The 25673-nt window shown below is 39.3% G+C and overlaps 1 protein-coding gene across 1 annotated transcript in view; it reads left to right on the top strand.

Annotated features, from left to right (window-relative positions):
• CD58 (CD58 molecule) overlaps positions 1-24722 on the top strand; it is a 150916-nt gene extending 126194 nt beyond the window's left edge. Inside the window, exon 6 of the mRNA XM_056819253.1 lies at positions 21644-24722. Coding sequence (XP_056675231.1) covers positions 21644-21654 — 11 coding nt within the window. The 3' untranslated portion in view covers positions 21655-24722. The remainder of the gene's footprint in view (positions 1-21643) is intronic.
• The last annotated feature ends 951 nt before the right edge of the window (positions 24723-25673 follow it).

The raw sequence follows: 25673 nt of genomic DNA, 5'->3' as shown, positions 1-25673 counted from the left end.
CTTAATGATTCTAAAAGCGGTCACTCCTAGGGTCTGGTCCCTCTTTTGGAGTTACTTTACAAAAGGTCTGGCCTGCAATGTCTGGCATGCAATAAAGGTTTAGTAAATTCTTTTTGACACTCACAAAGGATAGACTGAGCCCATATTAGAGCCCCTAGAAAATAGCCAGAGAGGATTAGAGCCAGAATCCTTGTGGTCCCAGAGAAATCAAGGCTGGAGATGACCTAGGGCTCACCCCCTGGAGACAGAGCCCATCATGGAAGAGTGCTCTTCCTCTTGTGTGACAAGAGACAACCACTTAACTTCTGGGCTCTTCTGATTCCTTCTCTTGTAAAATGGGAGTGACTACCTGCTCACTATCTGCCCTCCAAAGCTGTTGGGAGGAATTCAGTTTGTGACCCATATCAAGGTAGATAAATCAGTTATTACTTTTGTTATTACTTTTATAATCTAGCAACTTTGTGATCAAGTTGGGGGGGGGGGATTGCAATCTCTGTTGTAATTGTAATTAAGTTTCTTCATTTATAGAATGAAAGAGTTTGTTTCTAGGCCTTAAGGTTCTTTTAGAGTGGGAAGAGACCTCAGTGGCTACACAGCCCAACCCATGCCTGAAAAAGAATTTCTAAGACTTCAGCCAGTTGTCATCTAGCCTTTGCCTGAGTATCTCCAGTGAAGAGGAACTCCTTTCCTTTCAAGGCAGCCCTTTTTGTTGTTGTTCAGTCATTTTCAGTTGTGTCTGACTCTTCATGACTCAATTTGGGGTTTTCTTGGCAAAGATGCTGGTGTGGCATGCCATCTTCTCCAGGTCATTTTATAAACGAGGAAGCTGAGGAAAAGAGAGTTAAGTGACTTGCCCAGGGTCACAGGTCTAGTAAGTGTCTGAGGCCAGATATGAACTCAAAAAGATGTCCTCCTGACTCTTTGCTTGACACTATCCATTGTATCACCTAGCCACCTTATTTCACTTTTTTTTTAAACCCTTACCTTCCATTTTGAAGTCAATATCATGTATTGGCTCCAAGGCAGAAGAGTGGTAAGGGCTAGGCAATGGGGGTCAAGTGACTTGCCCAGGGTCACACAGCAGGGAAATGTCTGAGGCCAGATTTGAACCTATTACCTCCTGTCTCTAGGCCTGGCTCTCAATCCACTGAGCTACCCAGCTGCTCCCTTTATTTCACTTTTAATCAGCTCTAATTATCAGGAAGCTTTTCTTGACATCAATCCTGGAATTGTCCCCTTGAAACTTCCACTCCTTGTTCCTGGTTTTGTTCCACAGGGAGAACCTTCTAGTAGTCTATGATCTCAAAGGCTGAGTCTTCTTTACTCTGAACCCAAAGCCCTCGGTTTGGGCAAAAATGAAATTGCATATGTAAGAATCCCATGCCTGTTGAGTTTATTGTTTTTTACTCCTTGGATAACCCGGGGCATATTTGGAGGGACATCTCACTTGGTGGCTTCCTTTCTCTTGGTCAATTGAACTCATATTGTTACCAATTCCCATTACCAGTCCTCAGATCACTTTAAAGTGTTAAAAAAGGAACAACTTTATGTGAATGATTCATAAACTTCAAAGCCTGGCCTCTTGCTACTTTCTCAGTCTCATATTTTATTCCCATCTACATATTCTGGATCCTGGAACACTGGTCTTTTTGCTGTTCCTCAAACAAAATATTCCATCCCCCTACTCTAAACATTGCTCCTATCCTATGACTAGAACGTTGTTCCTCCTTACCTCTGCCTCCTGGCTTTCCTGAAAAGCCATCTCTAATTCCACCTTTGCAAAAGGTTTTTCCCAATCCTTCGGGCCTGCGAGTGTCCTCCCATTGAGATTTCTTCTCCTTTACAGTGTGTGTCTTCCTCGTACGTTTTCTTTTGCTCGTCTTCTCCCCCTTTAGAATGTGAGCTCCTTGAGGGCAAGGGCCGCTTTTGCCCTTCTTCATCTCACCAGTACCTACCACAATGCCTGGCATGCAATAGAGGTTTAGTAAATGCTTTTTGACAATCACAAAGGATAGACTGATCTCATATTAGAGCCCCTAGAAAATAGCCATCCCCATTGGGGAACAACCATCTCCAGTGGTCTTTGGGGACTCTTGGCTTTGAGTATTGACCTGGCTATGGTTCTAGCTGGGAGTGCCCAGAGTTGTTTCTCCAGGTAGGTTTCTATCTAGTCTACAGGCTCCATCTTCTGCTTTCTGTGTTCATCTTCTTCTTTCTTTCTTCTACAGTTCCCAACCCATGACTCAAGACATAGACTCCTATTCCAGTCCATTCCAGCATAGCAACATGATTTTTGAACTGCATTTCAGCTGAGATCTCAGAAAATGAGAGCAACCAGGTGGGCAGCACAGTTTAGCTGTGTGACCCTGGGCAAGTCACTTCACCTTGTTTGCATTTATAAAGTGAGCTGGAGAAGGAAATGGCAAACCACTCCAGTATCTTTGTCAAGAAAAACCCAAATGGGGTCATGAAGAGTTGGACATGGCTAAAATGACTGAAATATAGAAAATTAAATTGTTCTTTTTTTCAGGCAGTCTCATAGTATTAATCTAAATTAGAGACCTCAGTCCAACTAAGGCATGAATGAGGATTTCCCTCTTTATCCCACCTGGCAAGTGGACATCTAATCTTTGCCTGAAAACTTCTCATGATCCCTCCCAGAAGCAGGCAATGGGAAGCGGGAGCTGCTGGGAACATTCCAAAGTTTATTGTCACCGTGCTTACACGTTTTTATTACAAGGGCACCATCATTTCTTAAGTCTTCCCCTGGGACTTTGTTTTCATGACCTTGGGCCTCAGGGCCACGTGCTCACCCAGCAGGAGCATGCCTCCTCTTGCTTTTTCTAAGCTGCTCTCCCTCCTGGGTCCCAAGGTAGCTCAGGGTGACTTTCAGTTTCATGTCCTTTCTTACCTAACTCCTACCCGCCCCAGGGGGTTGTTTTGAGAAAAGCAATTTGTTATTATAAGTACCTTAGGGTAGGAGATAAATACTGGTTGTTATTTTATTGGTAAGTAGCTGTGTGATGGGGTGAAATATTACCTAACCTCTATGGACTCCAGGCTCCTCATCTCTATGGTGAGCAAATTGGTCCAGTTGTTCTAAGGTCCTTTTGCTGACTTAGAAAGTGATGAAATTCTAATATTGGAAGGGAGGGACCTCAATGGCCAACACGCCCCACCAAAAAGTGGCTGTCCAGCCTTTATTTCCAGTGAAGAGAAACTCACAGTCTCCCTGGGGTGTAAGCTTGTGGCAACACCCCAGTTTCTCCCCTGTACTGCCTCAAGGGCAGCTGTCAAATTCTCCATGATTACTTTCTAAAGCTTCTTGGAGGGAGCCAAGGGAAAGAAAGATGTTCCATCCCCTACTATGGTTCTCAGGAGCCTCTGAGTATGCATGGCTTTCATAGGTCAGAGAGAAGGAAACGGCCATTTTTAGGGAAGAAAACAAATAGGTAAGAAATTGGGGACTATTGTTATAGGAAAGGGTGACAATTATCTTTCAGTTCCCTTTCCCCATCCTCTTAATGTTTATGCCTTCTCTATGAGACTATCTCCAATTTGTATTTATCTTCTTGTCAGGAAGACCTGAGTTCAAATTTGACCTCAGACTATGACTAGATGTGTGACCCAGGGCAAGTCACCTCCTCTGTTTGCCTCAGTTTCCTTATCTGTAAGATGGGGATAAGAATAGCACCTACCTCCTGGGGTTATTGTGAGGATCAAGTGAGATAAATATGTAACACACTTAACATTGTGTCTGGCACATAGTAGGTGCTATATAAATGTTAGCTATTATTATTATCATCATTACTGTACATAATTGTTTACTTGCTGTTTCCCCCATTAGACTATGAACTCCTTGAAAGCAGGGGCTTTTTCCTTTTTTGCTTTTCTATATATATCCCCAGGACTTAGAACAGTATTTGACACATAGTAGTCACTTAAAAAAACAAAAAACAAAACTCAGGTTAAAAGACACTGATTATCAACAGATCCAGAGCTATTCGGATTCTTCTGAGCTTGTTGCCTCTTCCTGGAAACTGTGAACTTTATTCTCCAGACAAGCCTTAATCTAATAGTAAGCCCCCTAAGCTTTCTAATTGTTCACCTTCAATATCAGTTGGTTCCATATTAACTTTCCAGTTTCTCTCATAATTCAATTACTTCTGCCTCTCACAGAGCATTTTTTCCACCTCAAAGGCCTTTCCATTTTTTTCTTTTTCATTGTGTTTTGCCTCCTGATTCCTCTTCCTTTTTGCCTCTATTTTTCCTATTGAAGTAACTGCTAGGTCAAAGAATCTGGCCCATGGGTGTGAGCCGGAGGAAATCTTTCGAAAACATTTTTGATTGGGCCCTAAACCTTTCTGACTTCCCTTTCCTTGTGATTTCCCCTTCTTATTGACAGAGGCCTTTTGCTGGTCAATAGTGGACAGCAGGCTGCAAGGCCCCTTCAGAGTCAGGTTCAGACTATCTGACTACAGCTCCTATATTATGTGTTATTTCTTCCCTTGCTCTCGAGAAAGTGTTCGAATTTGTTTCTTGTGGGAAAAGAAGAACCACCTAGTTCTGGATGCCTAGGGAAATGTTCCCATTGTTTGCCTGTAATGGTGTCTAAACCTAGAAGACACCCTATAGTTTTGTTTCCAAAAACAGCTATCTCAAAAATGCCCCAGATGTGACCAGCTTAGCAGCTTGAGTTTAAAATCTGCCTCCGTCTTTCTGGTCCTTTCTTCCATTCTCACATCTTCATTGTTCCCTTCCCCACCTAAAACACACACACACACACACACACACACACACACACACACACACACACACACACACACAGAGTAGACTATATGTCCCTTAGGTTTCTCAGAAAATAAATAGTTCTTGGACAGAAAGAGAGGAAGGACCTTCTTTTGTTCTCCATCCTTGATTGGGTAGAATTTAAACACATCTCACCTGATATAGGCAAGAGAGTACTGGACTTGAAGGCAGAATGCCAAGGTCTATGTGAATATGGAGGTTACTTCTCTTCTCTAGATCTCAATTTGCTCAACTGCAAGGTACGTGTTGGTCATCTCATTAGAAGATTTGTGTTGTTAGAAGACTTGTGCAAACTTGAATAAATCATTTGATCTCATTTTGCCTCAATTTCCTTACCTGAAAAAATAAGGGAGTTATATTAGATGGGTGATAATATCCCTCCTAGTTAAGATCTAGTTAGAATATAGACTCCTAGTTCCTGGAAAAGCCCACTTTGGAGCAAATAGATTAGTGTCTGGTACAAAGTGCTGGGTGTCTTTGATCCCAAACTGGAATGGAATTGCCTGCCAGATCAAAAGAGCCTGGAATGGGGAGGATGCAAGAGTGGGATGGCAGATAAAAAAAATGCTGGATTTGGTAAAAAAAAAATCTCAGTTTGAATCCTACCTCTCTTACCTGGATCTGTGTTTTTGGATCAGAAATGTTTTTTTATGGACCTCAGGCTCTTCAATGTCATATAAGTGGCCTATACTAAGTAATCTCCAAGACTCCTTCTAGTCCTAAATCTTTGTTTTTGTTGAATCTTTTTCAGCCATATCTGACTCTTAGTGACCGCATTTGGAGTTTTCTTGGTAAAGATACTAAAGTGGTTTGCCATTTCCTTCTCCAGCTCATTTGACAGCTGAGGAAATTGAGACAAATAAGTAAAGTTACTTGCATAGGGTCACACATCTAGTAAATATCAGAGGCCACATTTGAACTCAGGAAGATGCATCTTCCAGGCCCAAAACTCTATCCACTCTATCACTTAGCTGCCCTAAATCCTATAACTCTCTAATTTAGAATGAAGATATGTACTTTGTTTCAAGGAGAAAGTAAAGGGATTAATTTTTCTTAAAAATAGGCACATACAACGTGGGGCAGCTAGGTGGCTCAGGAGATTGTGACAGCCATGCATAGAGATGAAAGATCTTGGGTTCAAATCTGACCTCAGACACTTCCTAACTGTGTGACTCCAGCAAATCACTTAACCCCCATTGCTTAGCCCTTATTGCTCTTCTGCCTTGGAAGAAATACCCTATATTGATCACAATACAGAAGATAAGGGTTTAACTTTTAAAAAAGGAAGATAAGAAATTGGCTTAAACTCAAGTAAAGTAATACAATGATGTAACACAATGTTGGGAATTAACTAGGAAATAACTCTCACTAATTAGTGGAAGTGGCTATTGGTTGTTGGAGGCAATATAATACAGTGGAAAGATCCCTGGTCTTGGGATCAACCCAGGTTCTAATAGGTGAATTCTAATTGTGTGACCTTTAGTAGATTATACAATCTCTGGAAGTCAATTTCCTCATCTGTAAAATGAGGGAGATGAAGTTAATGATCTCAAAGGTCCATTCTAGTTCTGACATTTTAACAAAAAGGTGGTGCAATGGAGAGATCACCATCTTGGAGTTAGGAAGATTTGGGTTTAAATATAGCTTCAAATACTTTCAAGCAGTATAACCCTGATCAAGTCACTTAGCCTTAGCCTGCCTCAGTTTCCTCATCTGCAATACTGGAATAATAATACACCACCTTCTAGGACTGTTGTGAGGTATGATGTTATAAAGCACTTTGGAAACTCTGAGGCAGCTATAGTTCAGTATTTAAGAACACTGGGCCTGGAGTCAGTAAGACCTGAATTCAAATTTGTCCTCAGAAACTTCCTCACTGAGTGACTCTAGGCAAGTCACCTAATCTCTGATTGCCTGACAACAGAGTCCATTGGAGAAGGAAATGGCAAATCACTCTAGTATCAATTTCCCAAAAAACCCTATGGATAGCAGCTAAGGTCCATGGGGCCACAAAGAGCAATACAATTGAATGATTGAATAACAACAACAACAACAAGTTGCAAACCTTAAAAGGTCTATGTAAATTATAGTGATGATGAGGAATAGGAAGAGGAGGAAGAGAAAAAAGTAAAGAAAAAAATGTACCTTGAGAATCAGGTCTAGTGACAGGAAGCCCTTGATTTAAATCTGACCTGAGATACTTCCTAAGTGTGTGATCTTAGGCAAGTCTCTTAATCCCCATTGCCTGGCCCTTACTGCTCTTCTGCCTTGGAACCACCATTTCTATTGATTCTAAGACAGAAGGTAAGGTTTGTTTGTTTTTTAAATGCCACTGGTAGTACTTGACATATCTGATATATTCTTTTGCCTCCAGGATCAAATGTACATTCATCAGTTTGTCATTTAAAGACCCTCTTGGGCTGGTTCCAACCTCCTTTTCCAGCCTTCTTACACATTACTCCCACTCATGCTCTCTATGTTTCATCAAACTGGCCTTCTCCATTTTCCTCACACAAGACATTCCATCCACCATATTTTTGCATTTTCACAAGCTGTCTACCATGCCTAGAATCTCTTCCTCCTTACCTCCCCTTCTTTGAATCCCTGTTTTCATCATCATTTACTTCAAGAACCACATTTTACATGAACTTTTTTTGATTTTTCTTTGCTAGGTGACACTTCTCATCATTCTCCTGTGAAAAGGGAATTTGTGTTTTGATTTGATCAATCAGAGATTTAGACTTCCATTTGTTCTGAATTTGAACCAATTAGTGACCAGGGAATTGATCCCACAGGCACTGCCTCCCTGGGTGGTACCAGGCTAATTGAGGAACTGTGATTGGTTCATGTGTGTGTGTGATGTAGGAAAGCTACTGGGTGAAGGTAATGGCATATATACCTGGAAGGAAGCAGGGGGAGGTTGTTTCTGAGGCTGATATTCAGAGACAGACTCTAGGTTATAAGACTTTTATAGGTTATAAGACTTTTAGGTTGTTAGGCTAGGTAATTCTTTACCTCCTTTCTATATTTCCCTCTCTTATTATCTCTATCTTACTATATAAAACTATTAGAGCTATTAACAGTCTTGTGACTTAAGGGTTAATTTCAATAAAAGGTAACCATGGCATTTTTTACTCATAATATAGTCAAACTCATTCTAACTATTACAATTTTGGCAACCAAGAAGGGATTGATGAGTACCCTCAATCTTCTCCTAATTTTCTTTACTTTTTACTCTCTCTAAAACTATCTCCACTCTAAGTTGGTAGAGCATAATAGACAAAAGGACAGATTAGCCACATGCTACAGCTGTTGGTCTGTTTCCTGTGTGAATGAATAAGTCCTAAATTTCTTTTTCCCCTTTAACTAAGAACAGTTGAGTGCTTGCTGCTGCCTGGTAAGCTGGGTGGGTTTTTTTTTAATTATTATTATTATTATTAGCAACAATCAACCCCCTCAGGACTTCACCTGTGGGGGACACTTTCACCTCCCTGACTTTCTGTAACAGGGAAGACTACCCTGCCCCCACAAGCTACTACCTCACAATCCAGAACTCCAGAGTAGTAAGCTTTATCTTGTTCCTGAAGGTCTGCTCTTTCTTTAAGGCCCATCCTGATCCCCCATGTACCTCTAGCATTAGCCTAAGTGGGAGGTGGAACACTGGGGAGACTAGTTAGGGAGAGCAGCAGTAAAGATAACTGAACTCTCTTAACTCTGAGAAGCTTTTAGAGCCTACTAAGGGAAGAATCCCAGCAGCTCATATCCTGTGTTCCACACCCAAACCCTTTTACCCTCCCACACTAGGGTAGTGCCACTTACAGGCAGGAAGTAGAATTGTAGGCAATTTAATAATCATATTTAAAAACAAATAGGTGACTGAGTATGGTACTGAAAAGCATGGTTCACACTGTTTCTAAGCAGTTTTATGCCTATCTAAAACACCTCCTGTTCCCAGAGAGCATTACCAAGCCTGTACAGCTCACAGTTTTAGAATGTCTTTGCTTAGTATTGTTCCTGGGTGTACTTATACTGATAGGATACCTTGCAATTTATCTATTCCCCACCAAGAAAAAACAATGAGAAGATAGCTTGATTGATCTCAAAACTCAGAAGGGAAATTCATCTCCCTTCACTGCCTTACCACCTAAGACTACTCAGCCTCCACCTCACCCTGTAAGATCCATTTCTCGTCCTATCTGATCCATCTCTCCTTCAGTCCAATTCATCTTTCACCCTGACCAAACCATCACTCCCCCTACCCAAATTACCTCTCCCTCTACCCAAACCATCTCTCCCCCTGTCCCCTACCACTCCACCCTGTTTCCTCACCTACTCCATTGCAACCCAAACAAAAAAAAACAAGCAGCAGTAATCTAAAATAATCCAATTAAATTTCTATTCCCCCTAAGGGGAGTTCCCACTTTTAATAATGGAGACTTAGTGACCATTAGGAACCATATACCTTTCACTGCACAAGATATTTAAAGATTCAAGACAAATACCCCATCCTTTGATGATAATCCCATTGTAATCATAAAAAAAGGCTTGAAAGTATTTACCTCACATATGATCCCACATGGATTGACGTGAAAATTTTGCTCCAAGTCTTTCTAACAGAAAGAGAAAGAAATAAAATTGTTTCTCTTGTTAATGAGGCTCAGGGAAGGGGAGCAATTCATTGGCCACAGGAAAATACAAAATGGGACTTGAATATAGAAGAGGAATGCGTACAATTATATCAGGCTAGAGAGGCATTACTAAAAGCAATGAGAGCTTGCTCTGATAGGCCTGGTAAATGGACAAAATATAAAGCAAAAACATGATGAAAACCCCTCCCAGTTTATGGATAGACTTATTGAGTTGGGAGATAGATATATAGACCTGGATCTTTCCAGAGAAAGGGATGTAAGACAAATAAGAAGAGAGTTTGTAAAAAAAAAAAACTGTTGTAAGGTGGTTAAGGACTGTTTTAAGACTAACTGCCCAAACGGGGCTAATATGGATCTTGAGGAATTAAGAAGAGTAGCAATTTATGTCTTTGAAAGCCATGAAAAGAAATATTGTGGCTGTTGCAATCTCATCCCAGAGATGGGAGAATTTCTCATGCCTCTTGGTGACCTCTGGATGATTCCCAAAGGAGGGAAGATTTCCTATAAAGTTTGGTGACCCTTGAATGGTTTTATATTTGTAACTCTTCATCTTATTCTGCCCTTCCACCAAGAGAGTAATCCAAATTCTTGGTGACATTCTAGACCCAAAAAGTTTTTTTGAACTTTATGAAGAGTACAGAATTTTTTTTTCTGGGCTCTCCTGCCAAACTTTGGAATAATGGCAGTAATAGACTCTGTTAGAAATCATCTGTAAATAGATCTGGAAAACTTATGACAAGTATCCAAGAGCTTCAAAGGCTTTTAAATAACACATCAAATAGCTAATGATAGCTGGTGAAACTTCTCATGGTTGTAGTGAATGGGTTTGTTTGCAGTTGTCATCAAGTGAGCTTTTATGATTTGGGGGACTTTGATACTTCTTAGAATTTATGTTAGTTGTTGTATTACTGTACTCATACTGTTAATCATGGCCAAGCTAAAAAGAAAAGAGATTTCACTTTTGAATGTGGAACCTTTGTGTTGTGTCTCTGTTTTCACTGAAACAGTTAATTCCTGAATATTTTTATTATTGCTTTTCTTTTCTTTGCAATAGAATGCTTGAATTTTTTCCTTCTCTTTTTATTTTTTGTTCTTGAAGTACATGGAATCAGTATTAGTGTTTTTTTTTATTTTAAAGGATAAGTTTATAATATACATTAGCCCTAATATCAATTCATACCAAAAAGCTTTAGACTAAAGAAACCTACCATTTATTTTAAATATTATGGGACATTGATTAAAATTATGTCTGATTTCAAAAGAAAGGATCACAAAAGAGGCACTGTACAGTGCCAACAAGCACAAGGTCAAAAAGACCACCAATTCCTGTGAGATTGATGAAGATTTGTGCCAAGACAGAGGATTTGTTTGAGGTTTGAGGAAGTGGCTATTTGACAATGTCAGATATTGGACTCCCCCATGACACATTTCAACAAGTACTTTAGTTTGGTTGCTATTTTGGCTCCCCTATACCTAAGGTCGAAGGTAAAATCAGACTAGGGAATCATTTCCCTTTTACATCAGAATCTAATCCCTTTTTCTCTTTTATAATATGGCAATTTTCTATAGTCCTAGATGCCACTGGGTAAATTCAGTGTTGTTGTATTTGTCCTATAGGTTTGTGGGACATAAGTCATTTTAATTGAATCTTGTTAGTGATTCAAGGACTTGTGAGTTTGTTCATTCTTTTTTTATGCTTATAATTTTATTATTATCATGGGGTGATCATGGTGTTGATCATCACCCTCCTCAATGGGGATTGTATGGTTTTAATTGTGTGATTGTCCTAAAATCCAGAGTTTGAAAATCTTTTGGAGGAAGAAGAGACTTGCCAGCACCTTGACTGAGGAAGGCAAATTTTTTGAAGAGGGTATCATGGAGATGCCTGTAGAAACCACAGGCTGCATCAAAAGATCCAGAATGAACTTTGGAATATAATGAACTGAACTAAAGTGGGTTGAACACATTTATTGTGAATGTAAATTCTTATGCCAAAGAGGAATGTCCCCAATTGGCTTTTTGTCAATGTTTTTATTAATTATTGTTTTTATTTTCTCTCTCTTTTATTTCCCTCTTGTTCACAAGTTACTGTGACTTCCCCTTAGAAAGTACAATGTTTTATATACCTTTAGTGGGAGAATTCTTAAAAGTATAGGTTCATTATTTGAAATGATTCATTGGGGAGACTAGGCATGTTAACCTCCCAAGACCCTCAATTGAGGAGATTTCAACATGTACCTCTCCCAGTAGAATCATGGGGGGGTTGGGGGATTGTGAGAAGGGAATTTGTGTTTTAATATGATCAATCAGAGATTTAGACTTCCATTTGTTCTGAATTTGGGTCAATCAGTGACCAGGGAATTGATCCCACAGGCACTGCCTCCCTGGGTGGTGCCAGGCTAATTGAGGAACTGTGATTGGTTGGGGGGGGGGACAACATAGGAGAGTTAGGAGGTGACAGGAACATCATATAAGGTGAGACCCAGCAGGAAGCAGGGAGAGGTTGTTTCTGAGGCTGAGATTTGGAGACAGACTCTTAGTTATTAGGCTAGGTAATTCTTTACTTCCTTTCTATATTTCCCTTTATTATCTTTATGTTACTATAATAAATCTATTTGAGCTATTAACATTCTTGTGACTTAAGGGTTAATTTCTATAAATGACAACCAGAACATTTTTTTAAACTCTTATAATTTAGTCAAACCTGTTCTAACCATTACAACCCTGGTTCTTTTGAATAGATTTTATTTCTACGTCTATGAATCCATGTTGTCTTTTCCTACAGAATGTAAACTCCCTGAAGGCAGGGAATGTTTCATTTTTAACTTTCCACCCCTAGTACAATGTATGGGGAAAATGGCCCCATACAAATGGTGTATACTGATCGATTGTTTGTTTTTCTGCTGATAGGAGGGCAAGAGCTCATTTATTCCTTCCATAGATACTCATTGGAGGAGTCATATTGATGGATCAAGTGTCCCATTCTTGGGTATGGAAGGGTTAAATTAAGGAGTTTGAAAAAGTGAAAAGAGCAGTTTAACAGAAACTTTGTTTAATTAGAGAAAGAAGTATAGATAGAAAGATAGAAAAGAGGAAAGAGAAATTATTAATCTTATATCCTACAAATATACCTATAATTCCCAATAACTACTTAAAATTTCCTAAAACTATCTCTGTCCTCTGAGGACAGGTTCTTCTGCCTGGCACACCAGGCCTACTCTACTCTTTATAAATTATTCACTAACTCCCTAACTCCCTAAAATAATAGCCAGCCACCACTCACTCACTCCTTCAATCAGTTTTCTACTGCAGCCCAACTGTCAGCAGCCAACTGCCAGTAGCCCCTTGCCTCAGAGGCAGACCTCCTACTCTCTTGAGATCCTAGAGGCAAAACCCTCCAACTGTCAGCGGCTGCTTCCTTATCTCCTCACTGACCAACTGTCCCTCCTATCAGAGGGTTTGCTACTTCCTGTAAAGATTAAAATTAATATTCAATACTCCAAGTACTATTTTAATACTACTTATTAAAATCCACTCAGAGCAGAGAGAAATTTAAAAAAACAGAGAAATTAAAAAAAACAACAACAAAGGCAAAAAACTGCTCCCTCCTTTACACTGGTACAAGTTCAAGAGACCACATGGGCAGAAATGGAAACTCAAAACTCAATCCACATAAGGAGACACACAAACAGGAAAAGAAAAGGGGGATTGTGGGAAATGTAGTCTCTAGGGTTCAAGATTCTAAATCAATACATTCCTCCTCTCAGTCCTGGTCTCCCTAGTAATGGAATCTTCAGCTCTGGCTTACTGACTCACTGAACCTGTCAGTTCTGATCTATTTGGAACCCTGTCCTCTAGGCTCTTAAAGAGACAGAGGGGTAAATTAAGAAAATCTCTTTAACAGGTATATGGTGGCGCAGTGGAGAGAGTACTGGCTTTCAAGTCAAAAATACTCTTCTTCCTGAGTTCAAATCTGGCCTTAACTGAGACCCTGAACAAGTCTGTGTTTCCCTCCATTTCCTCATCTGTAAAATAAGCTGGAGAAGGAAATGTCAAAACACTCCAACTCTGCCAAGAAAACCCCAAATGGGACCATGAAGAGTCAGATAGAACTGAACAATAGCAATCCTGTTCCTTGTCACTCTTTCCAAATCATGATTGCCTGGAAGTATCTGCTGGCTAGAGCTGTCTCCCATTCCCCAGAGCTCTGCTCCTGAAATTTGGCAAATGATGCTGACAGGATGGGGAGCAATCATTCTTGGTCCCATTGCTCTCCATGGAGTTATCTTGTCCTCCCAAAATGTTTCCTGCCATTACTTAAACATATTAAATTCAGATTTTTCTCAGCACTGGCAGGACTAACCCCATCTACCAGCCTTCACCATCAGTTTTTGGAGCTATATTTCATTCTTTAGCCCTTAACCCTTCTATGTTCAAGCTGCCCTAGGCAGCTAGCTATTTTCCAAGTTTGCCTTGCTCTTTCCTCTCTAAGAATTGGTGTTCTCATGCCTGGGACATGCTTCAAACTCCTCTTTGCCTATTGAAGCCCTAATCTTAAATGCCCTTTTCACATGCTTCCCCCTCCATAGAGACTCTCTGTATCATTCCAGCTAAAAGCAATTTTTTTCCATCTCAACTTTTCCTAGAGCAGTATATGGAACCCCCCTTTACCCATATCTCATTCTGCCTTATATCATACATAAATTGTGTATATTCTGGATCCTCCCCCCCTCCCCAGTTCTCCATGAACTTTATCTTTAATGCTTCAACCACCTTCTCACCCTGTAACCTTCTTCTATACTTGGGTTCTTCTTATTCTGGAACATCCACCTGCCATGTCAACTCCCTTTTTCCATTGGTGGGTCCTTCCTGCTCCTTTGTTTTGGGGAAGGACTAAGATCAACCATGTTATTCCACGTATCTACATCTGATTCTCTGGACTTTGACACCCATACCCTTTTAGAGGTAACTTTCTCTCTCTCACCATTCTACTTTTAGGTCCATGTTCATATATTATGTTCCCTTATTAGAATGTAAACTCTTTGGGAACTGACTGATATTGCATTTCTTTTTGCTTGTATTTGTATCCCCAGCTCTTAACACACTTCCTGGCACATAAGTGCTCAATAGATTATTGTTGCCTTGTCTTGCTCAAAAGGATTCTAAACTCTTGAGGCAAGGACTATGTATTATTTTTATCTTTGCCTGTTTCATGCCTACAATAGTACCATGCACATAACTGATGCTTAATAAATATTTGCTGATTTGAATTGAATTGAATTATTTGTTATGAGCCTGACAATTTTCAGTCTTATCTTCTTTCTTTGAGAGCTACTTTTCCCCCTTTTCATTCCTTTCTCCCTCTCCCTCTTGGTTAAGTTGACTATGAGGACCCACTACTGAAACCACTGGCCAGTTGCTTACCAATAAGTTAATTTATCAGCTCTACCTGGAGGTGTAGGAAAGGCAGAAGGTGGTAGGACGCGGGAGGGGGCAAAGGGCACAGAAAAGATAAGGGACACCAAAGAAAAATTTATTTCTTTCTGAGCACTATCTTATTTACCTTCTATTATATTCAAACCAATAAAAGCTATGTGAGAGGTATTTATTCTTTGTATCCGTGGCCAGACATTTCAATTTAGAGAGAGCATTGGCCACCATTTTGAATTCAAAGGCCCAATATGAGAGATCATTTAGCCTAGTCTAGTAAATTAAGCAAGCTCAACCTTGGCCTAGAGTCACTATTGAAAATTTTCCAGAATCTTTCCGCTTGGAGTTACCATAGTTCTCCCACATGTTCAGACATTAAAATGCAAAAAGGCTTCTCTTACATATTAATTCTGAAAGTGACTATGGGCCCTGGGGTAGAACATTTTGAATTGTTCTCTGGTGCTGCCTTGGTTGATGGGCATTAGAGATTTTAAAATACAATGAAACATTAAAATATTCATTAAGAATTATGCTTGAACACTTAAAAAATGACTTGGGAATTGGAAATGGCATTGTTAATAGATTACTATGTTCCAAGAGCCATTGTTTTCTAACAAATGAGACAGGATGCTTGGTTTGACAGACTGGTTGGTAGCCTAATCATTGAGTTAGTATAGTTATTTTTTTTTAAACCCTTACCTTCCATCTTGGAGTCAATACTATGTAGTGGCTCCAAGGCAGAAGAGTGGTAAGGACTAGGCAATGGGGGTTAAGTGACTTGCCCAGGGTCACACAGCTAGGAAGTGTCTGAGGCCACATTTGAACCCAGGACCTCCCATATCTAGGCCTGGCTTTCAATCCACAGAGCCACCCAGCTGCCCCCAAAGGCAGTATACTTATTGATACTCTGCTGTGAAAAGAGCTTCAACTCTGGCTTTTTCTGGAGGATACTGAGAAGGATTAAAAAGCTCAGAAGGATCTGTGGTATATTCTATTCAAGAGCTCCTTCTAGTTAGGTTGATTGCAACCCATCCATACCTACCCCTCCTCTGTGAATTTTTCCTGTTCTCCCAAAGATTTATCAAAGGCAATTGTGTATAAGACTGTGTGTGTGTGTGTGTGTGTGCGTGTGTGTGTGTGTGTGTGTGTGTGTCTGTTTTTGTCTGTTTGTCTATCTGATTTCACAGATGCCCTCTGGCCATTAGCCATTACTCATTTTTGCCATTGGATAAGTATATCTTCTCTTTCTGTCATATAAATCCTTAATCACATAATTTTTTCTTGTTCTTCTTTTGGGTTTCTTACAGCCTGTACAAATTCACCATCTACCTTTCCATTGCCCTAGAAGGAGACTTCTCATAGAAGCACATTAATGAAATGAAATAAAATCATGGAATGCTAGTTCTAGAAAGGTCATTAGAGGTTATATAGTCCAAGCACCTCATTTTACAGATTGGGAAACAGAAGCCCCAAAAAGTAAATGAGTCCCTGAAAGGTCACATGGCTGGTAAGCTACAGAGCCTGTAAGTCTTAAGCTTGACTGAACAGGTGGAATTCAAACCCATGTTCCTAATTCCAAATCCAAATCCTTTTCCCTTGAACCATGGTTCCTCCAGGCTAAATTTTGATATTAAAGCTGGAATCTCATATTTAAAACAATTTCAATGTGATATTTTCTCAATTTGGAATACCAATGGTATATAAGCCCCAGAATAACAATACTTGAACACTTAAGGCAACTTCCTAGGTCCATGTTGGTGAACCTATGGCAAACATGCCAGAGTGTGCCAAAGGGGGCTGCTCCCCTCCCCCTCTCCACCTCTCCTCTTACATCACCCACCCCTCTGCTCAGAAGCTCAATGGGAGCACTTCCTCTTTCCCCCATCTGAGGTAGGGGAGGAGTGGTCTCACATGTGTGAGGAATGCAGTTTGAGCACTCAGTCTCTAAAAGGTTTACTATCCTAGGTGTTATGTGTGGTCACAGTTGGGTGTAGTAGTTTAGAAACTTTCCCTCCTAGATTAAGTTCCTTAGATTAAGGTGTTCTCACATTCAAATCTTTGTCATTTGATTTATTCCTAAAGGTTTCTGCACAAGATCCAAAGTACAGTATTCATGTACAATGTACTAAATTCAAATCATATAGCCTTTGCCTAAAAGTGCTTTGTATACCATAGCCTCTAGATAAGTATCTTGATTGTTTAGCTAAAGAATGAATGAGTTCCCCTATTTCATCTAAAAGATAATCTTTGTGCACCAAAGGTTAGCAGCAAGTACAATCTGTACTCCCAGGCTATCAAGGGGAGAACAACATTTCATTAGGGTTTGTCCGCAAGGAATGCTAGTTTTTTATTTTAAAGATGAATGTTTATTGAAGACTCAATCATAAAGGATCTTATTTTTCTTTGCTAAACTAAAACAACTAAAATCAAATTACACTTAAACATAAATTTTATGCATTACATGATACATTAAGACCTAATCTAATCTATACTTTAAAATCAAACCTTTATTTTCTGTCTTGGTATCAATATAAGATATAACAGCTGCAAGGGCTAAGTAATTGGGGTTTAAGTGATTTGCCCAGAATCACATAGCTGGAAGTGTCTCAAGTCAGATTTGAACTTAGCTCCTTCTGACTCCAGGCTGATGTTTTACCTAGCTGTCTCTACAGCCTATACTTTAAACCGAAGAAGTATCATATTATTAAATCATAATGCAAAGCCACTTTTTTTCCCCAGATAGAGACTGGGCTACTCCTCCCTCCAGTTCTCCATATATCAAGGGACTTTAGGCATTCATAAGATCAGAGATCTAGAATGGTAAAGGAACTAAGAGATTGTCTAGTTCAATCCTCTTCTTTTCACAGAGACCCAGAAAGTTTTAGTGATTTGCCCAAGATTACATAGGTAATAAGTAACAGAGGCAGGATTTGAACCCAGACCCTCCAATTCCAAGTGTAGCCCTCCTTATACTCTACTATGCTGTCCTATGTCACAGAGCTAGCATGAGGCATCTCCCAGGATTGCAACCTTGATTTCTGACGACATGTCTGCTGTTACATTGCCCCTCTCTTAGCCCTTGGGTTGCAATTCTAGTCAATCATTACCTTCACTATTGAGCAAGCTCCTAGTTAAAGCCCTGGATGATCATATTCTGTGTGGCTATGCTTTGTGCTCCTTAATGACATCTCACACTTGCAAGAACGCTAGAAGGATATTGTTTTAAAAGTAGCTCCGACTTCCCCCAAGCCTGTACATCAAGGCTGAATTTACAGCCGGTTTATTTCTAGAAAACAAAAGAGCTGTATTGATGAGATCTACCTAGAGCATTCATTATTCATGATAACCATATTTACAGTTTTAAGCAACACGGTGGAAAAACAGGACAGCTTCAATTTTTCAACAAAGAAAGGAAACACACATAACGACAAATGCTGATCCCACTTTGCAAAAAGGCTGTGAGCATGGAATGAGATGGACGGAAAATGCTTTGGAACCCATAATGCTCCCATAGGAAAGGAAGCTTCTATTATTATGGGAGGGAGAGGTTTCCATAGGTGAGATCAAAGAGTCAGGACATCACCCTCTAGTTCAACTTCCCTATCCCTATTGTCCAATAAAATAAAACAAAACAAAAAACTGAGGGCTGGAGACATAAAATCAACAACAACAAAAAGCATAGGTAACAAAATATAGTTCCTGCCCTTCCCCTTCAGAGACATCAGCTCTTTTTAATAATATTCCACTGAACAGAGGAGAAATCTAATGGGTTCTGGGATTATAGGACCGTAGGTTTAGCGTAAAAGAGACCTGAGAGGCCATTGAGTTGAACCATCTCATTTTAGGCTTAAGGACATTGAAACAGAGAAGTTTATGACAAGGTAGGTCACCAAAGCACTGAGGGAGAATTTGAACTCACATCTTCTTGATTCTGAGGGCAGCTAGTTGGTGCAATGTGTGGACCCGGAGTCAGGAAGACTCCTCTTCCTGAGTTCAAATCCATTACTAGCCATATGACCCTGGGCAAGTTATTTAATCTCATTTGCTTCAGTTTCCCCATCTGTAAAATAAATTGAGAAAGCAAAGGCAAACCACTCTAGTATGCCAAGAAAACTCCAAATGAAAGAGCCATGAAGAGTAGGATACGATGTCAACAAAACTGAAATAATTCAATAACCACAACTTCCTGCCTCAGAGCCCAGTGCCCTCTCCACTCTGCCAGGCACAAAGGGGATAGTAGTAAATGCCAGAAATCAAAACTAGATCCAGCCCCCTCCTTTATTCTCTTCCTTCTTCCTCCTATCCAATCTGATTTTAGTTTTTTTCAAATAGCTGTTTGGAAATACACATCAAACCTTTCTTTTCGCTGAGGTGAGTGAACCTACCCAGTTATTATTTAACTCCACGGAACAGCTCTAATTGTTTACATGGAGCTTTAGTTGAAAATCAATTAAATAGAAGACTGTCAAAGTAGGAACAGTAAAAACTCTTTTTCCCGTTCTTTCTTTTCTTCTTCTGCCTTTTCAACATGCACCAGAAGGAAAAGTAGAAAGAGCACTGCATCTGGAGAGGACTTGAGTTCCAATCTCACCTCTGTGTCTTAGTAGCTATATGATCTTGGGCAAATGACTTCCCTTCTCTGGGAGGCTGTTGTTAAGTTCTGTCCAACTTTCTTCATGACCCCATTTGGGGTTTTCTTGGCAAAGATGGAGGAGTGGTTTGCCATTTCCTTCTCCAGGTCATTTTACAGATGAAGAAACTGAGGCAAACAGTGTTAAGTGACTTGCCCAGCATCCTATAACATAGTAAATCCTATAACATAGTAAATGAGACTGGATTTGAACTTAGGTCTTCCTGACCCCAGGTCCTATATTCAGTCCCCTATACCATCTATACCCCTATACCAGAGGCAATTACTTATTTGAAGAATGAAGAAAGTCAGATACTCTAGTGGATAGAATATTAGACCTGGAGTCTAGAGAGACTTGAATTCAAATCCTGCCACAAATAGCTGTATGATCCTAGACAATCCCTTTAATGAATGTCTGTCTCAGTCTCCTCATCTATAAAATGGGAATCATGAAAACCTCTTCCTGCCAGGTTCTCATGAATATAAAATTCAATATTTATAATGCAGTTTTCAAAACTTAAAATATTATTTAAATGTAAACTATTATAACTATAGGGTGGGAAAGATTCTAGATTTGGAGTTAGAAGACCTTGGTTAAAATTCCAACTCTTTTTTTCTTACTACCTGTGTGACTTTGTGTAGGTCACTTCACCTCCTTGAGACGACTGCTTTGGCCCTGACCTGCTCTAAATTTACCATCCTATGCTGGGAGCTGGGTGAAAAATATGTAAATTCAAGTAAAGCCCCAAACAACCAGTTAAGAAGTAAATATAGCATACATAACACAGCTGGGGAGGCAAAATATAATACATTGGAGAAAATCAAGGACAGGATACAGAATTATCCCATGCTAACCAAATATCTGAATGCTGGAGCTGGGTCTGATTTTGGAAGGTACCGTTTACAAGGGAAGTCTTGGAAGAAGAGGTTTGTGGGCTGGGATTGAATGGAGGTAGCATGAAGAGCCCTGGATTTAGAGGCAAGAGTCCTGGATTTGAATCCTGCCTACACAGCTTGTGTCCTTAGGCAAGTTTCTTAACCTCAGAAAGTCTGTTTCCTCAACTGTAAAATGATGGATTGGATTGTATAATCTGTCTCTTGGGTCCCTTCTGGGTTTAGTCTTTCCAGGTTGGCAAAGAAGAGATGGGAATGAACTGGTTGATCATTATAGGGTTCAAGGAAGAAGACTGACTGCTTTGGAACCAAAGTCCCAAGTTGAAGAAGATAATCAATATTGCCCAAGGCTACCATATTCCTTATTCCAACTAATATACCACTCTCACTTTTCCTGAGGGTAAGCTTTCTGATCCAGGGAGGACAATTGTTTCCATAGCAACCAACTGTTCTGTCGCAGAGATGTTTCTGGCTCCAGGTGGGTTTGGAACAGAAAACCACCAAATGACAAAGATCTAGTTTCCCAGTAAATGTCCCTGCTAATAAAGATGAGAAAAACCATACAAAATAAAAGATAAATGGAACAGAGAAGAATAGCATGTTGAAATTTCCATGAGGCATCAGCTGTTTGCTAAAAACAACAATAAACCATCTAATAGGGTCGAGGAAAAGGATACCTATCAAGGACAGCCAACAACAAATTCTGTCAATCTGCCAGGTAGGGGCAGATGGCAAGCAGGGCAGGCCTCTGTTTGACAATGGAATATTTGTGAGGCAGAAAGAAGGCATCTTACATACCCTCATTTTAATCTCACACATCTCTAATGCATTTAAAGGAAAATAGCCCTGATTAAGTCATGAATCATGATCTAACAGGATCTTTGCTCTTATTCATTCACTCCCTCCTTCATTTAATGAGCTCTCCTGGGTATTAGAGTGGGTTGCTTGCCAGGGGTTATGATATGACATACAAGCCTCACTAATTTGAGGTAAGATGGAGGTGGTAGGGGCCAAGACAATCATAATTAATGAAAATATGAATTGTAGAGAAATAAAGTTGATTATTTTAAGAAGAATATGGCGTAGCCAATGGACTTGACATCAGGAAAGATGTACATTCCAATGATACCCTTGACACCACCTGTGTGACTTTTGACAAGGGATTTAACCCTCAGAGCTTTTATTTCCTCATCTATAAAACAAGCCTAATAACATCTTTGTTATTTCACAGGTGCTGTTTAAGGTATATTAGAATGCCTTGCACACAGTAAGGCTTGAGATTATCCTCAGCTGTTACTATGAAATTCAATGCATGGATTGGCTACAACAGTATGTCGGGGACCTCTGGTAATCTGGTGAACCCTATGGATTCCTTAGAATAAAAATTTTAAGGACAGAAAAAATGCACAGACTACAAAGGAAATCAATTACATTAAAATACAGTTATCTTCTGGAAAGACCTACATGAACTGATGCAGAAGGAAATAAGCAGAACCAGGAGAACATTGTATACAGTAACAGCAATATTGTATGAAGATCAACTGTGAAAGACAACTACTCTCAGAAATGTGATGATCCAGGGCAATTCTGAAAGACTCGTGACAAAGAATGCTATCTACCCCCAGAGAAAGAACTGTTGGAGTTAGATGGATACAGATCAAAATATACTACTTTTCACATTAATTTGTGTTTTTATTTGAGGGTTTTGGTTTTATATAATTATTCTCTCATAATAATGACCAATATGGAAGTATGTTTTGTATGATAATATATGTACAACCCAGATCAAAGTGCCTACCTTCTCCAAGAGGGGAGACAGAAGGGAGGGAGGGAGACAATGTAGATCTAACTTCAGAAAATGGATGTTTGAAAATTCTTATTACATGTATTTGGGAAAATAAAATAACCTTAAAAAAAAGAAAAAGGTAATACAGTTATCTACATATTTTTAAACAACAAATACAGACCCTAGGTTAAGATCTGTTGAACTAGACTGAGGCTAATAATGCTGACTGGTAGAGGACCCCAAGATCCTCTATTTTAGTCAAAAGATTGAAATTGAGTCATCAATTTTGTGTACTTTCTCAAATGAGTGCATTTAAATTCTATGAAGATCAGAGAAACATCAGGAAATGTAGGTGATATAAAGAAAAAAATTATAATAAAATGTATTTATTAAAATATAAAATATAAGATTACTTTAAAAATAAAGTGTACTAAAACCATTTCTTTTCTCAAGTAAAAATTTCACCCCATACTGTCAACCCAGTCTTGTTTATGCTCTTAATTGGCTTGGCCAATTTTTCATATATAATCTAAACTCATAAACTTATGCTTAGCAATCAATTCCAAATCATTTAAGTTCAAATATAGGAAGTTTTATATGCACTAGATTATCAAATAGATGAGCTTTTTTGGCTAGTCATAGAATGATCACCAAAGATGGCCTTCTTGATACAACTTGGATAAAAGGCAAAGTTTTTAAAGAAGATGGATGTCCCAACAGTGAGATCAAAGATTCTGCATTATGTAAAGCTTGGAGAGTGAAATGAATTTTAAGCCAAAACAAGACATGAATATTAATGGAGAAAGAGAAGAGAGAAGGGAGGAAGGGGAGAGAGAAGGGGAGGAGGAGGAGGAGAAGGAGGAGGAGGAGGAGGAAGGAGAGGCTGCTCTGGTTCATTCCCAGTGTTTGAATGGAAGAAGGAAAAGGAGGCAGGATGCAGCTGACCTCTTACACACACACACACACACACACACACACACACACACACACACACACACACACACACACACACACTTTGATGGACCAGAGAATAGAGAAGGAAGATAGAGAAAAACATTAAAGGACCACAGAGCCCACCTCTTCCAACACCCTTACTTTACAAATGAGGAACCTGAGGTCCATAGGAGTGAGTGATTTGCCCAAAGTCATACAGGCAAGTAAGTAGCTTGATCAGAAGTTCAATACATGTCCTCTGACTCTAAATTCTATATTCTTCCCAATTCACAAATCTGATGTTCTGTTTCAATCCCAGTTCATCAAATAATTTATCATTATTTTTTTTTAAATGCTTGCCTTCTGTCTTGGAATCAATCCTATGTATTTAAGACAGAAAAGTCATAAGGGCTAAGCAATGAGAGTTAAGTGATCAGGGTCAGGCCACACGGTTAAGAAATATCCAAGAGTAAATTTGAACTCAGAACCTCCCACTCCAGGTTTGGCTCTCCAACAATTCATTTATTAAGCACTTGGCACAGAATAGGCCTTTAATAAAAGCTCTTTGGATCAAAGTGTCTATGATGTGCCAGGTAATTTTTCAGGTGCTAAGGGATACAAAGGAAAAAGGAACAATCTCTACTTTTCAAGGAATTTATAGTCTATTAAACCTTCCACCCACAAAACCTTTTCTACTTTAAATAATGTAATACCTGGCAAAGAATTGAAAATTGAGGGATATATGTCAATTGGGGAATAGCTGAATGAATCATGGTTTATGTTGGTGATGGAATACTATTGTGCTATAAGAAATGATAAGATGATTTCAGCAAAAGCTGGGAAGATTTGCAGGAACTGATGCAGAGTGAAATAAGCAGAACTGGGAGAACATTGTACAACTGTATTGGTTGATGATTATCTGTGAAAGACTGCTAGTCCCAGCAATACAATGATCTGGGACAATTCTGAGAAATTTGGGACAAAGAATGCTGCTCACCTCCAGAGAAAGAACTGTTGGACTCAGAATGCAGATCAAAGCATACTATCTTTCACATTAGTTTATTTACAGATTTATTTGGGTGTTTCAGTTTTATATGAGTATTCTCTTAAAACAATGACCAACATGGAATTTTGTTTTGCATGATAATATGTGTAAAACCCAGATCAAATTGCTTATCATCTCTGAGAGTGGAGAGGGAAGGGAGAGAGGGAGACAATTTGTCTCATAATTTTGGAAAATGTGTGTTGAAAATTGTTATTACATGTAATTGGGAAAATACAATATCTTTGAATAAAATAAAAAAATAAATAGATAATCACTGTTTATTCCTTCCATCTTCGTTACTTGATCATTTTCAGTTATGTCCAACTCTGTGTGACCTCATGTCATGTTTTCCAAGCAAAGATACTGAAGTGGTTTGCCATTTCCTTCTCTAACTCATTTTATAAATAAAGAGACTGAGGAAAATAGGATGAAGTGATGAACCTGGCCTATTCTCCATTTCTTCAAGGGAGTGAAGAAAAATGAGGAGGAATGGAAATGGGTGAACAGGGATGGGCCAATGTAGTCCACAGTACCTTTGTGTACAGAAGAGGACTCTTAACAAATACAATCTTACCACAATTTCAGAAGTACTTTGTTAAGATTGTTTTCAGATAGAGGCTCCCTCTTGATTAAAAAAAAAAAAAAACAAAACACAAAAGGCCTGGATATGTTTTTGGAGACTTTTCATTCTCTCTCTCTCTCTCTCTCTCTCTCTCTCTCTCTCTCTCTCTCTCTCTCTCTCTCTCTCTCTCTCTCTCTCTCTCCTACCCAGATGATCTAATTCCTTCCCAATTTCCCAAAGTTCTGGAGTGATTAGATTCTAGGCTGGATTCTGCTTAGTGAGAATGATAAATGCTATGAAGTGGTCATATTGTTTGAATTTGTACTATTTGAAGTGGCAGGGCTGTGGAAGAGCATCAAGTTTGGATCCAGGAAGACTCATCTTCCTGAATTTAAATCTGACCTCAGACTCTAATTGTATGATGCTGGACAAGTCACTTAATCCTATTTGCCTCAGTTTCCTCATCTGCAAAATGAACTGGAGAAGGAAATGTCAAACCACTAAAATGCTCCATAATCTTTGCCAAGAAATCCCTCAGAAGAGTTGGACACAACTGAACCACACAACAACTGTAAAATATAGTAATTGGTTCCTTTCCATGGAAATACATAGTAGGAATTCAAATAAACAACCATTTCACTGAATGAATTATTATCACTAATAGAGACCTAACTATGGTGACCAACTCCTCTTAGGATCACACAGAATCACAAGGACCCAAACACAAAGAGGTTTATTTAGGGATAATGAAAATTGAGAGTCTTGTTGGAACTTGTAGAAGAGAGTTATTTCCACTAATGAGCATCCCATTTCCTGGAGATCTATACAGCCAGTCATTGAAATGATTGCTGGAGGGTCATAATCTAGGTTATTGCAATAGCATACATGCTAGTGGGTCAGTCTATTGCAAGTTTTTCCCCATTCCAATCCATCCT

This window comes from Monodelphis domestica, chromosome 2 (assembly GCF_027887165.1).
Source record: "Monodelphis domestica isolate mMonDom1 chromosome 2, mMonDom1.pri, whole genome shotgun sequence".
Lineage (NCBI taxonomy): Eukaryota > Metazoa > Chordata > Mammalia > Didelphimorphia > Didelphidae > Monodelphis > Monodelphis domestica.
The sequence above is the reverse complement of the archived record's forward strand: the minus strand, read 5'-3'. Positions and strand labels throughout refer to the sequence as shown.